Genomic DNA, 15,580 nt, shown 5'->3' on the forward strand with positions numbered 1-15,580 from the left:
AGTTTCTGCATCTATGGTGTGACCAAACTAAATAAATGCAATTGTTGCTAATAAATAGATGCACATCAGTCAGTAGAGACATTAAACAAAAACATGACTTTCACAACTTGCACATTTGACAGCACTTAAAACAAATACTGTTAGGAGGTCTGATGCCAAGAGGGTAGAAAACTCCTTGTCCAGGAATCATGAGCTAATGCAACAGTCATGTGTAAAACCCATAGACTGTATAAAAACAGGTAAAACCATTAGACAGCGCCCTTTTCTGGATCGAGCTCGTCATAAGACAGAGGCTTTTGACATTTTATTTTGTCACTTATTCACTTATGTTGTCTACATTATTTTTTAAGGTGAATTCACACTTGCACAGAAAACATGCTCAGAAACTTGCATATTTAATTAGTGGTTGTAAAATACCTGTTTTTCATAAGCTTTTCAAGGTTTTATTCTCATTTTCCACTCACTCAATAACGCTGAGGTTTGAAGCATTTACTGCATGATGTCATCATGTAATGACGAAATTATGGAATCCATTCCTGTTCAATTTAAAGTGAAATACTTTAACAATCCACTAAAAAAGTGAACTCTGTTTTTTCTTTTGCATGGGAAGACTAAAACTGGTTATATAAAAAGTCCCAGCTGGTTAAAGAACATAACAATAAAGGTCTGAAAGCCACTGGATTGAGTCAATAGTTGAAGTGTTTAAACTGAATTGGATTCAGACTAATCCAATTATAATCAGAGTCATAGCATTATTGTCATTCCAGCTCTAAACAGTCTCAGCTTTATGGTCTGCATGTTTGCACAAACGAGGAATTTGTTTCAGTCACAGAATCTCAACAGTGCAACAGAATGACAGTGACACGACTGGTCACAGATAATACAAATAATAATATACAAAACAGCACATTTGAGATTTACAAATTCCCAATTCAGCTTTTAAATTTGGAAAAGGATCTTCACTCACAACTTCACATCACATGGTTCCATCTTCTGGAGAAGCAGAGCCATTACAATACATAGGAAGAGTGTTCAAACAAGAGTGCTATATGATAATAATAATACAAAACTGTTTTATATGGTGTTGATTTGATTCACTTTTTCAGTATAACTCATGGAGAAATGTTCCCTGTTTTCAAATAAAGAGCTGATCAGATGAACTCCTCACACCCCGCTGTAGAGAATTAAACAGTGTTTAGCCATCGCTCTTTCTTTCAAACAATTATACAGATTCAAACCTACTTCAATTGAGTTCACACTGGAGACAAAAAGTGTATCAAAAAAAAGTAATAGGAATGTGCTCAAATAGAAAATGTACATAAAAGATGCTGTTTTGAAGTAGATTAGTAGAACCACTGAACATGTATGTTTTTTCAATCACACTTCAGTTCTCTTTGGATCTTTTCAGCAGGCTAAATAAATGGTATTCCTTCATCAAAACTGATTTGAGGTTTTTGTCATTGGTGTGAAATATTATTATTATTATTACTATGGGTAAATATCATATACATAACATCAAGTGGAATAACACTCAATCCTCTTTAAAAATGAATGTATTTGTCAACCTTACTTTACTCTGAAAATAATCATCCCCTTGGTGAATCATGTAAAATTGTAATCTATTTAGATGTTTGAAGCATGTTTAGAATTTTTCTGTCTACTGCGTGTGTGTGTAAATATTTCTCTATGAATGGAGGTTCAACTATATGTCATATGTTTATATTTTGTTCCCTAAAAACAAAAAACAAACTAACTAACAAAACCAAGGTTCTTCCTCATTAGGTGACGATCCGCGCTCTGATTGGGCATCCACCGTTATTATGTTAATGACGGGGCGGGGTCTCGACAAGGGCGTAGGTGACGTCGACTCTCATTCAGAAGCGAAAAACATGGCGACAGGATGGAGTGGGAAAGGCAGCACGCTAACTTTATTACTCATGTTTTGGATTAGATTCTGTGCGAGCCGAGCGCAGTCCTCAGGCAGCGATAGCCTGATCCTCGGCATGCGGCTAGAGAGGAGCGACAAACCCGCCTCGACCTCCGACGACGGGATCATCCAGGTAACCGAGGAGAGCGACATCCAGCTCCGCTTCTACGGACTCAACATCAGCATCGACGCCTGGGAGCGGATCAGGTTCGTGGAGCAGAGCGAGGAGTCCAACAGCACTTGTGCTGACTTCACCAAAGACATCTCCATCAGGACTAACATGAGCGTCCACAGCCGAGGCTCCTCCGGGGTCCTGGGGCTCAGAATCAAAGCGCTTCGGAAGAGTGAGTCGCGGCGGGATTACGCGCTCTGCGTCAGACACAGCTCCGATGGGACGTGGCTCCTCCTCGGAGAAAACGACGGGAAGCTGCGTGTGCTGGAGGAGAAAAAGTCCATTCTTCCCATCTGGCTCCAGGTGATCATAATAATCTGCCTTCTAGCTCTCTCAGGGATGTTCAGCGGCTTGAATCTGGGTCTCATGGCGTTGGATCCCATGGAGCTGCGGATCGTCCAGCGCTCCGGTACAGAGAAAGAAAAGAAGTACGCGAGTCAAATCGAACCGATCCGGCGGAAAGGAAACTACTTATTGTGCTCGCTTCTGTTGGGGAACGTGTTGGTGAACACTACGCTGACGATCCTCCTCGACGGTCTCATCGGCTCCGGGTTGGCCGCAGTCGTCGCGTCTACTATCGGCATCGTGATCTTCGGCGAGATCGTCCCTCAGGCGCTCTGTTCCCGCCACGGTTTGGCGGTTGGCGCGAACACCATTCTCCTCACGAAGTTCTTCATGCTTCTGACTTTCCCGCTTTCTTTCCCCATCAGCAAACTGCTGGACTGCGTTCTGGGTCAGGAGATCGGTACCGTGTACAACCGAGAGAAGCTGGTGGAGATGCTGAAGGTGACCGCGCCGTATAACGACCTGGTGAAGGAGGAGATGAACATGATCCAAGGCGCGCTGGAGCTGAGGAGCAAGACGGTGGAGGACATCATGACTCCGCTGGAAGACTGCTTCATGATCCGCAGCGACGCGGTGCTGGACTTTAACACCATGTCTGAGATCATAGAGAGCGGCTACACACGGATCCCCGTCTACGAGGGCGAGCAGAGCAACATCGTGGATATCCTCCTCGTCCAAGACCTCGCCTTCGTGGACCCGGATGATTGCACGACGCTGAAGACCATCACCAGGTTCTACAAACATCCGGTGCACTTCGTGTTTCACGACATCAAGCTGGACTCCATGCTGGAGGAGTTCAAGAAAGGTGAGTGCTCTGATCTCATCTGAAAGAGGATTGAATCATCTCTCCAGTGATGAAAATCTGGAATCTGAGGGAGCAAAAAATATTGCAAGAAAATGTTAATTCATTATGTAAAACCTCCTGCCCTATTGATTTGTAATAACCGGATGCAGCACACAGCAGTCATTTAATAACCCAGTGACTCAGTAAATCACCAGTTCAGTGTTAGATGAGTGAAGTATGAAGAAATCATGAGTTTGACACATTAGTTTCTTGAGGTGCTGACTGTTTAACTAAGGATTTATGTAATTATATACAAGTGACACTTCGAAAGTCAAGAAAGAGCTCCACACAGTCATGTGTTTTTATTTACAGCTTCAAATAATGTTTACAATTTTAAGCGTTAATTAATCTTTGTGTTGTTAGTTAATAGAAACACACTTACACTACCAGTAATGTTCAACGATTTGATCACAAATGCAGCAAAAACAGTAATATTGTGAAATATTTTTACTATTTAAAATAACTTCTTTCTATTTTAATATATTCTAAGCTGTAATGTATTTCTGTGATGCTCCGCTGTATTTTCAGCATCATTCCTCCAGTCTTCAGTGTCACATGATCTTCAGAAATCATGAAAATATGATGATTTCCTGCTCAAGAAACATCTATATTTAAAACAGTTGTTATTATTATCAGTATTTAAGAGAGTTGAGTATATTTGGATGGAAAGATCCAGAGACAGGGCTTTCTAGGACATTGGCTCCTATAAGAAAAAAAACTTAGTGCTAAATTCTTATTATTTTTAGGTGCCAGAGAATAAACACGTTTTATTGATTTATTTATGTAACATCTCAATCGTACAGTCGTGTGTTTGTGTCTCTATCAGAATCTTAATCGATCTTGTAGATGACTTGGGAACTAAGATTCAATTAAAGAACTAAATTTCTTTTCCTACATGAAATATACAGTCACAAATGATTGTTTATTACTCAGAATCTGAATCAATATCATAAACCATAAGCATCTCTTGGCCACTGAGTGTACACTTTTAACTAATTGCATTTTTCAATAATTGTAAGTTAGTCCAACCTTAAAATAAAAACCCATGTTTCACTCCTTCCCGGGTTAAAGACTCGTATTGAAGATGTGTTGTTGTGTGAAAGAAGATCTCATCCCCATCAGATTAGGATCAGCAGTGTTTCTGTGCTCAGTTTCTGTTTCAAATGAGACTTTAGAGGAGAAACCCAGTATGAACAAAGATCACTGGTGTCTCTAACACGACTCAGAAAGAGTTCAGTGATGTCCTGTTCCTTCAGAAAGACAAACTTTCTCCTTTAATTCTAAAGGTCTTTAAGAAACGTTATTTGACTGCATAGTCATCATCATGATGATGATTATTATTATTAATAACAGCTGTTTTAAAAGAGTGTGGTAGTTGGTGATTGTGTGTCCAGTCTCACCTGAAGTGTTACCTGCGCAGGTAAGTCCCACCTGGCGATCGTGCAGAAGGTGAACAGCGATGGAGAGGGAGACCCGTTCTATGAGGTGCTGGGATTGGTCACGCTGGAGGACGTGTTCGAGGAGATCATCAAATCAGAGATCCTGGACGAGTCGGACCTCTACAGTGAGTCTTTCAGATGAATCAACACTCCTGACGCTGTCTGAGACGTGGCACGTGTCATCTTTGTGTTTTTGGGATTTCTCTGCAGCTGATAACCGCAGCAGGAAGAAAGTGGTACCCAATAAGAACAAGCGAGACTTCTCTGCGTTCAAACACGAGAGCGAGTGTAAAGTGTCTCCTCAGCTGCTGCTGGCCGCTCACCGCTTCCTCTCGTCAGGTCAGACATCCTCCTGTCGCTGTGAACATCATCATCATCACTGAGAGTTCAGCTTCCTGCATCAGAGCCGCACTACACTAATGCTCTTACAGTACAGTCATGTTCTAGAAGAAGTCTCTTCTGCTCATCAAACCTGCATTTATTTGATCCAAAGTACAGCAGAAGCACTACAATTGTGAAACATTTGTGCTATTCAAAGCTAATGCTTTCTATTTTAATATTCATTAAACATTAATGTATTTCTGTGATGCTCCGCTGTATTTTCAGCATCATTCCTCCAGTCTTCAGGGTCACATGATCTTCAGAAATCATGAAAATATGATGATTTACTGCATTTATTATTATGTTGCTGTGTATTATTATTATTATTATGTAACAGCGGAGTATAATTTTTTCAGGTGTCTTTGATGAATATAAAATCCAGAAAAACATTTTATCTGAAAAAGTAATTGTTTTTAAAGACACTACAATTTTAAGTAGTGCTGTCAAACGATTAAATGTGATTAATCACATCCAAAGAAGGTTTTTTTTCATAATAATATATGTGTGTATACGGTGTATATTTATTATGTTTATATAAATACAAGCACATACATGTGAATATTTAAGAAATTTTTTTATATATTATATGTGTGTGTGTGTATTTATATATACATCATAAATATGCATTGAACACACACACGTTATGTAAACAAAAGCATTTTCTTGAGCAGTAAATCATCATATTATTCTGATTTCTGAAGATCATGTGACACTGAAGACTGGAGGAATGATGCTGGAAATACAGCTGTACATCACAGAAATACATTACACTTTAACTGGAGTAATATTTCACAGTTTTCCTGCTGTATTTTGGCTCAGATAACTGCAGGCTCGTGATCAGAAGAGTCTTCCTGACTGAACGTTAGACTGGTAGTGTTCCAATCTCTTGTGTTTTAACCCACTGAAGCATGTAAACTGTGTTTAATTTGAGCGTTTGTGTCTCTGCAGAGGTGAATGTGTTCAGTCCATCTCACATCTCTGAGAAAGTGCTTCTGCGTATTCTTAAACACCCTGACGTGATCCAGGAGATCAAATTCAGCGAGAACGACAAGAAATCAGCGCATCACTTCCTGTACCTGCGCGGTAAAGCCGTGGACTACTTCATCCTCATCCTGCAGGTAACACATCCTTCTGAAGACCACAGCTCCAGAGATCTCTCCTCTGCTCCTCGAGTCTGTGTGCACTTCATTTAAACATAGGATCATCTTTAATTTGCCAATAAACCAGATTTAACTAAGAAATACAGCATCAGCAAACATCAGCTTGGTTATTATATATATAGTTATCATCTGGACGAAGCTGGTCTTGTTGTGAGTTCTCTGTTTCCTGTAGAGCAATCGTTCAGTTCCCAATCATCCTTCACTTCATTCACGTCTCATATATATATATATATAAAATGATATCAATATTTTAACATAAATATTTTCAGAATGCATGCTGTCTTAATATAAACATAATAAATAAACACCGTACACACACAATATATTATGTAAACAAAAACATATTCTGGATGCGATTAATCATTTGACAGCACTACTTTATTCATTCATCCATTCATTTGGATGAATTTATTTTATTATACTTTTTATTTCAGTTGAATTTGTATTTATTTTAGCACATGAAGTTAGATGAAATTGTCAAATGCCGGTTTGGATTTTAGTTTCAGTTTTTAAAAGCACAAGTCTTAATATCTTCTTTTCCTCAAGTAAATGTATCTAAGGATGTTGACAAATCAGACGGTGGTTGTTTTCACAGTATGGATGTAAGATATTCGTTCTTTCAGTCTTAAGATCATTGTAGGGCTTTAATGTCTGATGAGACACGTGTGTGTGTGTGTGTGTGTGTGTGTGTGTGTGTGATCTGTGATGGACTGAACTGATCAGTGATGAGGAGGGACAGAGTCATTAATAGATCATGAAGGTCACACTAGCAGATAACTGTGACACGCATCCGTTTGTGTGGCTTTTGTTGTTTATTATTTAAAGCGGCTAGATGTGTTTGTGGAAGCAGGAAATGCAGGAAAGTACAGTAGACTACAGCAGCACTGAGCAGCATAGAGCGCCCTCTGGCGGCCGGACACGGTCATGTGAACTCTTGGTTCATGTCAAATTCATTTTGATAAGTCGCAGGACCATCCAAACTATGAAAAAAAGTCTGACTTATAGTCCTGATAATACAGTAGTTATTAGTTGAAGCCTCTGTATTGAAGAGTGTGCTCAGTTCTCAGTCTCTGTGGTGGTGTGGATCATGTGCTGGTTCTGCTCTCAGGGCCGTGTGGAGGTGGAGGCTGGGAGCGACAACATGAAGTTTGAGACGGGGCCCTTCTCTTTCTATGGAGCCATGGCCCTCGGCGCTCCGACACCAGGTGAGACTCACAGAGACGGAGACTGTAGGTGACAGACACCAATCTCCAGATTAACAGCATACATCTATTTTATTCTCCTCATGCAGTATTACAAGTGTCTTGAAGTAAGAGTACAGTTTTGTGATGACAGATCTCCTATCTCATATATTCAACTTATTCTCATGTTTTTAAACACGAAATTTTTTTTTCAAATATTATTGCAATTTCTAATATTGGTCTCTTATTTATTATCTGTTAAACTGTAATTTATTTCTGTGATGCGCAGCTGATTTTTCACTGCGTTCTATCTGTGCTCGTCTATCTACTGATCAAAATATTTTTTTATATATGTGTATATCTCCTCTGCTTGCAAAGACTGCAAGCGAATGCTCAGAAATACAGAGTAAAAACAGTAATGTTGTGATTTATTATCATTTCAAAAACCTGTTTTCTATTTTAATTTACTTTAAAATGTAATTTATTTCTGTGATACATTTACATTTAATCATGTAGCAGAAGCTTTTATCCAAAGCGACTAACAAATGAGGACAGTATACTGTAAAATAATCTTTAAAAGCAGCAGCAGCTTTTCTCTTCTTCTCCTTTTACACGAAAGCAGATCAGATTTCTGTTCAGGGTGTCACTAATATACACATTTTAGACAGTTTGAACAGACCTGGACTTCTTCTGTATCTGCTGTCCTCCAGAACCTTAACAATTAAACATGTTAAAGAAATAGTTCACAGAAAAACTGAACATTTACTCACCATCATGTCGTTTCAAACCTGCATGACTTTAAATGTTTAATAAGATACCAAATGCAGATATAAATGTTGAAGTAGACTCAGAAAGCACCATACAAGTGGTGTATATAATACGTTTTCATGCATTTTCAGCAAATAATAGGTTAAATTCCAGTCTTTTCCTCACATGAAGCTGTAGTAGATGTAATGCACAGCTGCTGGTGTTTCTGGGCTGCTGTGCTGAGGAAGAGCCAGTAGATGGCGCTATCAGTCTCCATCAGCTCTTCAGCTGACCTCTGACCTCATCTCTAAACACACTTACATCACAGAAACCCTTCATATCAACACTGCTGAGGAGACTTTAATGACCTGAAACAAGTCTCTTATACTCTTCAAGACTTCATGCATTTGCAAAAGTGCCATAAAAACAGTTTCTTCAGAATATTAGCACAAGTTACAATACAATTGTGCAAAATTTACCTTGATTTCAGTTCAACAAGAAAGTTATTAAGTATATATTTTAGACACAATATTGAATTTGTTCTATTTCACCAACAAAAATAGTTCCAAACAAAAATCACAGCAGAAATCATGGGGCACGATCAAATCAGTATTATTTATTTCCTCAAATTCAGTTTTTTATTGATTTATTTATTTTGTCAAATTCAAATTTTTATGGATTCTGTTTCTGTTTGAATTTTTTTTGACTCTGTTTTAATCATTAAATTAAACGTTATTAACCAGAAAGCATAGTCTACTTAACTGAAATCATGAAAGTTGCACAGTTTAACTTTTTTTTTATTTTTTTATTTTTTATTTTTTTATTCTGCTTTCCATTAATTTTCTGGTTCCCATCTCAATGGTTAATTTTAATAATCAAAGGCATATCTAATTAATTGTATTAAAATAAAACTTTTTTTTTTTTTAACTGTTGTATATTTACTTTTTTTTTTTTTTTTTTACATCTATGAATCACAAAAGCATATCTTGGCCACTGTAAATATTGTATTCTTGAACTGAGTGATATCCGGTGCTGTCAGTATGAGTGATGTTCCTGGAGTGTGTTATGTGCTCTGCTTCTCTCTGGAGTGCTGCACACACACACTCTCACACACACACACACATCTGTGAGTCTCTCGATGCCTTGCAGATGTTACACTTTCAGCTGGTTGCTTTTAATGGTTTTGGTTGGACGATTAGAAGAGGAATGTGATATTGACACAAACCAAGCTCTGTCTGTATCTTACGCAACATTTACAGAATAAATGATTAGTGAGCATGAACACATGGAGGAGCTATGAAGTGTTGTGCTTTTATTTGCCAGCAGAAATAAACCTCCAGCTTTATATTATTTTATATATCAGTGGTTTGGTAAACGCTGGGCCGTCAGCAGATGAGCACACGCTGTGTCACTAATAGAGTCCTGTTTCTGTCTGTTAACGGGAACTGAACAACATCCATGAGGCACAGAGACATGATTCAGTCTGATAAAGATCTGTGTCCCTTATTCACTTCAAACAATTCTACAGAACTGCACAGGAAGCCTCCGTAAATCTCTTTCATAATCCAGGGAAATCAAAAATGTTTTTTCCTTTTCTACAAATATAATTTTTTATTTTCATATGTGAACTTGTCTGCCCCGGCATGCTGACTGCTTTATTGTATTTTAGTTAGCCAGTTAACTTTAATCATCATGTTGCAGAATTCAAATTCAGTTTTATTTATTTCCAAAAAAAAAATTTTTTCCTTTTTTTTTTTTCATTTCATGTTTAAATTTAAGTTTTAATGGTTAAATAAAATTTTATGTATCAAAAAGCATTTCTAATTAATTGAAATAATGAAAGTTACAGATTTTAACAGGAAAATTTTTTTTAAATCCTTAAAAAGACATAATTTGTTTTCTCAAATTCAGTTTTATTTATTTTTATTTCAAACGTTTGGGGTCGTGACATTTTTTTTAGAAGTAACAAAGGATGCATTTATTTGATCTCAAATGCAATGAAACATGAATTCTGTGTTAGACTGATGCACCGTTTTGAATATATTCTGAAATGTATTCCTGTGATGACGACTCATGGCTGTGTTTGGCTCATTGGCTCACTCTGCCGTCCCATGATGCTGTGTTTCAGAGTTGCGCTCTCCTCTCATCGCTGGACTGAACCGCTCGGTCAGCTACACCGATCACCCAGAGCCTCAGTCCATCAGCAGCACACAGACACAGTACACACCAGACTTCAACGTCCGAGCTCTGGCCGACCTGCAGTTCGTCAAGGTGAAGGTTTGGGGTTATGGAGGGCAGAAAGATGTGTTGTACAGCAGGTTGATTTAATTTAGATGAACTGAGACGCTTTAGTCTGTGCTGTTGACCGCTGATGCATTGAAACATTATTTGTAGGTCACTTAGTTTTGTGAACATGTCACATGATGCTACAATAATGAACTATTTCACCCATTATTAAAAGTTTCTGAAAATGTCCTCACCCATAGATCATCTGAGATCAGGATGAGATTGTGTCTTCATCAGGTTTGGAGAAATGTAGCATTGCATCAGTGTCTCTGCAGTGAATGGGTGCCGTCAGAACGAGAGTCTGATAAAAACATCCCAATAATCCACAGCACTCCAGTCCATCAGTGAACATCTGGAGAAGACAAAACCTGAAACACATCCAGCATTAAGATGATTTTAACTCAAACACATAGAGTCTATAATCCAGAATAACACTTCCTCCAGTGAAGACGTGTTCTGGTCTGAATCAGGAGAGAAATCTGCACAGATCAAGCAGCGTTTAAACAGATCTAAACTAATCTGTGAGAGACAACAGCAGAAGATGCACTTGTTCACTGGAGGAAGTGTTATTATGGATTATTTGAGTTAAAATCATCTTGATGCTGGATGTGTTTCAGGTTTTGTCTTCTCCAGATGTTCACTGATGGACTGGAGTGCTGTGGATTATTGTGATGTTTTTATCAGACTCTCATTCTGACGGCACCCATTCACTGCAGAGCATCCATTGATGAGACACTGATGCAGTGCTACATTTCTACAAACCTGATGAAGAAACACACTCATCCTGATCTGGGATGGACTGAGGGTGAGGATGTTTTCAGAAACGTTTAATTATTGGCTGAACTATTTCTAGAAGCATGACTAAACCCCATATGTTGCAAGAAAAGGTTGAAAGTTTCAACCACAGAACAGTTTGAAACATTGTCACCTAATGATACATCTACCGCAGAAAAACCAGTCAGTCCAGTCTAATAACTGCATTTTGTTATAATAGATATTATAATATTTATATTAATGAAATCCTTACTTTGTTTACTCCTCTCGAGAATGACAGAGTAGAAAGAGAACGAACACAACTTACAAACACAATAAAATTGTTTAATTGTGTTTAATTAAATGATAATATAAATTAACTCATAAAAAAAGATAGCAATGAAAGAAAGTGTCAGTGTAAAGTCTAGTGTTTAATTAATGATTTAAATTAAAGTCATAATTCAATTTTTTTTTTTAAATTAAAATTTAGTTTAGTTTTAGTTCTAAATTAAGTTTTGGTATATTTATGGTAGGAAATTTCCAAAATATCTTCATGAAACATGATCTTTACTTACAGGTACTGTCCATATAATCAGAATATCATCAAAAAGTGGATTTATTTCACTAATTCCATTCAAAAAGTGAAACTTGTATATTATATTCATTCATTACACACAGACTGATACATTTCAAATGTTTATTTCTTTTAATTTTGATGATTATAACTGACAACTAAGGAAAATCCCAAATTCAGTATCTCTGAAATTAGAATATTGTGAAAAGGTTCAATTTTGAAGACACCTGGTGCCACACTCTAATCAGCTAATTAACTCAAAACACCTGCAAAGCCTTTAAATGGTCTCTCAGTCTAGTTCTGTAGGATACACAATCATGGGGAAGACTGCTGACCTGACAGTTGTCCAAAAGACGACCATTAACACCTTGCACAAGGAGGGCAAGACACAAAAGGTCATTGCAAAACAGGCTGGTGTTCACAGAGCTCTGTGTCCAAGCACATTAATAGAGAGGAGAAGGGAAGGAAAAGATGTGGGAGAAAAAAAAGTGTACAAGCAATAGAGATAACCGCTCCCTGGAGAGGATTGTGAAACAAAACCCATTCAGAAATGTGGGGGAGATTCACAAAGAGTGGACTGCAGCTGGAGTCAGTGCTTCAAGAATAACTACACACAGACGTCTGCAAGACATGGGTTTCAGCTTCACATTCCTTGTGTCAAGCCTCTCCTGAACAACAGACAGCGTCAGAAGCGTCTCGCTTCAGAAAGGACTGGAATGCTGCTGAGTGGACCACAGTTATGTTCTCTGATGAAAGTAAATCAGGGTCCCAGAGTCTGGAGGAAGAGAGGAGAGGCACACAATCCACGTTGCTTGAGCTCCAGTGTAAAGTTTCCACAGTCAGTGATGGTTTGGGCTGCCATGTCATCTGCTCGCGTTGGTCCACTGTGTTTTCTGAGGTCAAAGGTCAACACAGCCGTATACCAGGAAGTTTTAGAGCACTTCATGCTTCCTGCTGCTGACCAACTTTATGGAGATGCAGATTTCATTCTCCAACAGGAGTCTCACCTGCACACAGGACCATGGTATCCCTGTTCTTAATTGGCCAGCAAACTCACCTGACCTTAACCCCATAGAAATGCAGAAGAGCTGAAGGCCACTATCAGAGACACCTGGTCTCTCATAACACCTGAGCAGTGCCACAGACTGATCCACTCCATGCCACGCCGCATTGCTGCAGTAATTCAGACAAAAGAGACACAACTAAGTATTGAATGCTGTTCATGCTCATACTTTTCAGTCGGCCAAGATTTCTAAAAATCTTCGCTCTTTGAATGGAATTAGTGAAATCAACTTTTTGATGATATTCTAATTATATGACCAGCACCTGTAATATCCTAATGATTTTTTGGCATAATAGAGAAATGTATAATTGTGACTCATACAATGTATTGTTGTCTATTTCTACTAATATACATCTGTGTTACTGATGACTGCTTCTGTGCTGCCTCCTCTGAAGCTGTGGAGTCTCTGACATGAGCTGTGTTTCTGCAGATCTCACGCTCTCAGTATCAGCTCGCTCTGATGGCGTCTCGGCTGGACAGTTCCTCACAGTCTCTGGACGCTGGACACGGCCGTCTGGACATCAGCACCGCATCCGCTCTGCCTCCGTCTTCTGGAAACAGGGACGAGATGACCTCGCTCCTCAACGCACAGAACAGTCAAACACAGCACACATAGAGACGTGTCGTCTGACACACATCCCACAATCCTGCTGCACTTTCACAGAACTTCTTATCCCAGCCCTGTTAGTGCCAGCAGTGTAGTGTGCGTGCGAGTGTGTGCGTGCGAGTGTGTGTGTGTGTGTGTGTGTGTGTGTGAGACAGTACAAGACGCCAAATCTCTGGACCGAGACATGCCCCTGTTTCAGACACACTGTATCTGGACGGGTTTTAAAGACTCCAATAGAGACATTTCTATAGATCTGAAGATGATCATTCTGTCACTTTTATACTGAGGCTGATCACTGATCAGAATGTCAAGATGACTTTTTATCTGATGTTAGTCTGTAGTTTATACATCATTGTACCGATATGTGTGTGTGTGTGTGTGTGTGTGTGTGTGTGTGTGTGTGTGTGTGTGTGTGTGTGTGTGTGTGTGATTTGGTCGTTGCAGCTCAGGCTGTATCTCAGGGTAGACCGAGAGCCACTGATCTTCACACACTAATAACTGTGTGTTCAAGCGTGCTGCTGTTGGATGCACATGTCATCCGCTCTTTGTTTTTCTGTCAGATAATTCTGTGTCCTCTTGAAATGAATGCATTGCTTTTTTTACTCCAAAGAGAAGAAGTGTGTGTAGTTGTAGTGCAGCTGTGAACAGTCACGTTCCTGCACAGAATGTGTGTGTGTGTGTGTGTGTGTGTGTGTGCGTGTGTGTGAGATGAGAGCTCTGAACTGGATCTGTCGCTCCTAACGGACCAGAGATAAAGAATTCAACTCTCTGCTTTATTTATTTAGTGTAAAATTGAGGTTGTATATATTTTTTTATGGTTTGGTTTCTTCTAGTGACTGCATGTTTTTAAGCATGGTGCAGACTACAGGCTGTAGAGGCCTTAAACTCAGGAAGTGACTTTTTTTGTTTTTTTGTACCAAATATGTTTGAAACGGATGAGAAGAGTGTCTGGTGACACACACATGAACTCTTTTAATCTGTAACATTTTAATGAGAAGCAGAACGAGAACAGCGTGTATTCTTAGCTCTGTCAGCTGGAGACACTCCACTTTATGTCCTTGTGTCCTAAATTATGTCCTGACCTCCTCAAACCAAACAAAAACATTGTCAATTGACAACTCTTTCATTCATTTTATACTGTATTTTATACTCTTTTATTCTTTTTAGTTATTTTGTGCTTTGAGAGATGTCTTCTTTCTGTGTTTGACTATTAACTTATTTATTAAATTAGTTCAATGTTTTCCATAATGAAGTCATTGTCTTTAAAGGGTTTTGCAATAACTGATCGAGTGGGTCTTCAGAAGGGGAAATTATCTCAAGTTGAAGTAATTTCCTGTGTTTATAAATCAGTGGTGTCCTATTAAAGAAAGTGTTTTTTTATTCCCTAGTTGACAAGAAACCGAGCACTCTTTGACTCGTCAACAGATCGGTTCCAGGTTTGCTGACCTCATCACAATTATGAGACTGATTTCAAAATTATTGCTTTGCAATAACATTCACTTTTGAAGTTGCTTCATCAAAACAATCTAAATTTAATGCTTCATTTTATTCCCATTATCGTAGCAGAAAAAAATATGCATTATGAAATATAGCCTTATATTTTATGTAATACTTCAGTGTAAGTGTAAAAATACATCTGGTTTTATAATTTCAGAATAAGTGAGTTATACTTATGCAAACTCGTCACCCTTCAGTCACAACTCAGTTTTTCGATGGATGAAAGTGTTTAGTCTTAAAAAGTTAGTAATCTCTCTTTTTTTTCTTCTTCTTCAAGGATGTTCATGAATTCAGTTTTGAAGTTTGTGTTGGGAAACTAAGACTGGTTACCCTTCAACGTTTAAGCAACGCACCTAGTTTGTGTAGTGTTTTCTTTACTCTTTACTTCAAAAACTATGTATAAAGGGGATATATTTTATGTATGTGAGGTCTGAGATGTGGGAACGCTGAAGAGAGAGAGAGAGAGAGAGGGCAGACATTTAGCATTTTAGGTCAGTGTTGTCTAATCAGCCAGTACTGTCTTAAACAGACAACACAACTCTTCATTTTTCATAGCATGGGATTCTGACCAAATACGTGACCCTGGAGCACAACAGAACTTATA

General features: G+C 38.6%; 1 protein-coding gene across 1 annotated transcript; it reads left to right on the top strand.

Annotated features, from left to right (window-relative positions):
- The first annotated feature begins 485 nt into the window (after positions 1–485).
- LOC113048723 (metal transporter CNNM4-like) lies at positions 486–13,882 on the top strand. Its single transcript, XM_026210539.1, has 7 exons — positions 486–3,249; positions 4,709–4,852; positions 4,938–5,066; positions 6,057–6,226; positions 7,377–7,473; positions 10,325–10,467; positions 13,303–13,882. Exons 1-7 carry the CDS (start codon positions 1,821–1,823, stop codon positions 13,486–13,488), a joined length of 2,298 nt encoding a protein of 765 aa, XP_026066324.1. The 5' UTR covers positions 486–1,820; the 3' UTR covers positions 13,489–13,882.
- Positions 13,883–15,580: the final 1,698 nt, after the last annotated feature.

The sequence above is a fragment of the Carassius auratus genome, chromosome 30 (assembly GCF_003368295.1).
Source record: "Carassius auratus strain Wakin chromosome 30, ASM336829v1, whole genome shotgun sequence".
Taxonomy (NCBI): Eukaryota; Metazoa; Chordata; class Actinopteri; order Cypriniformes; family Cyprinidae; genus Carassius; species Carassius auratus.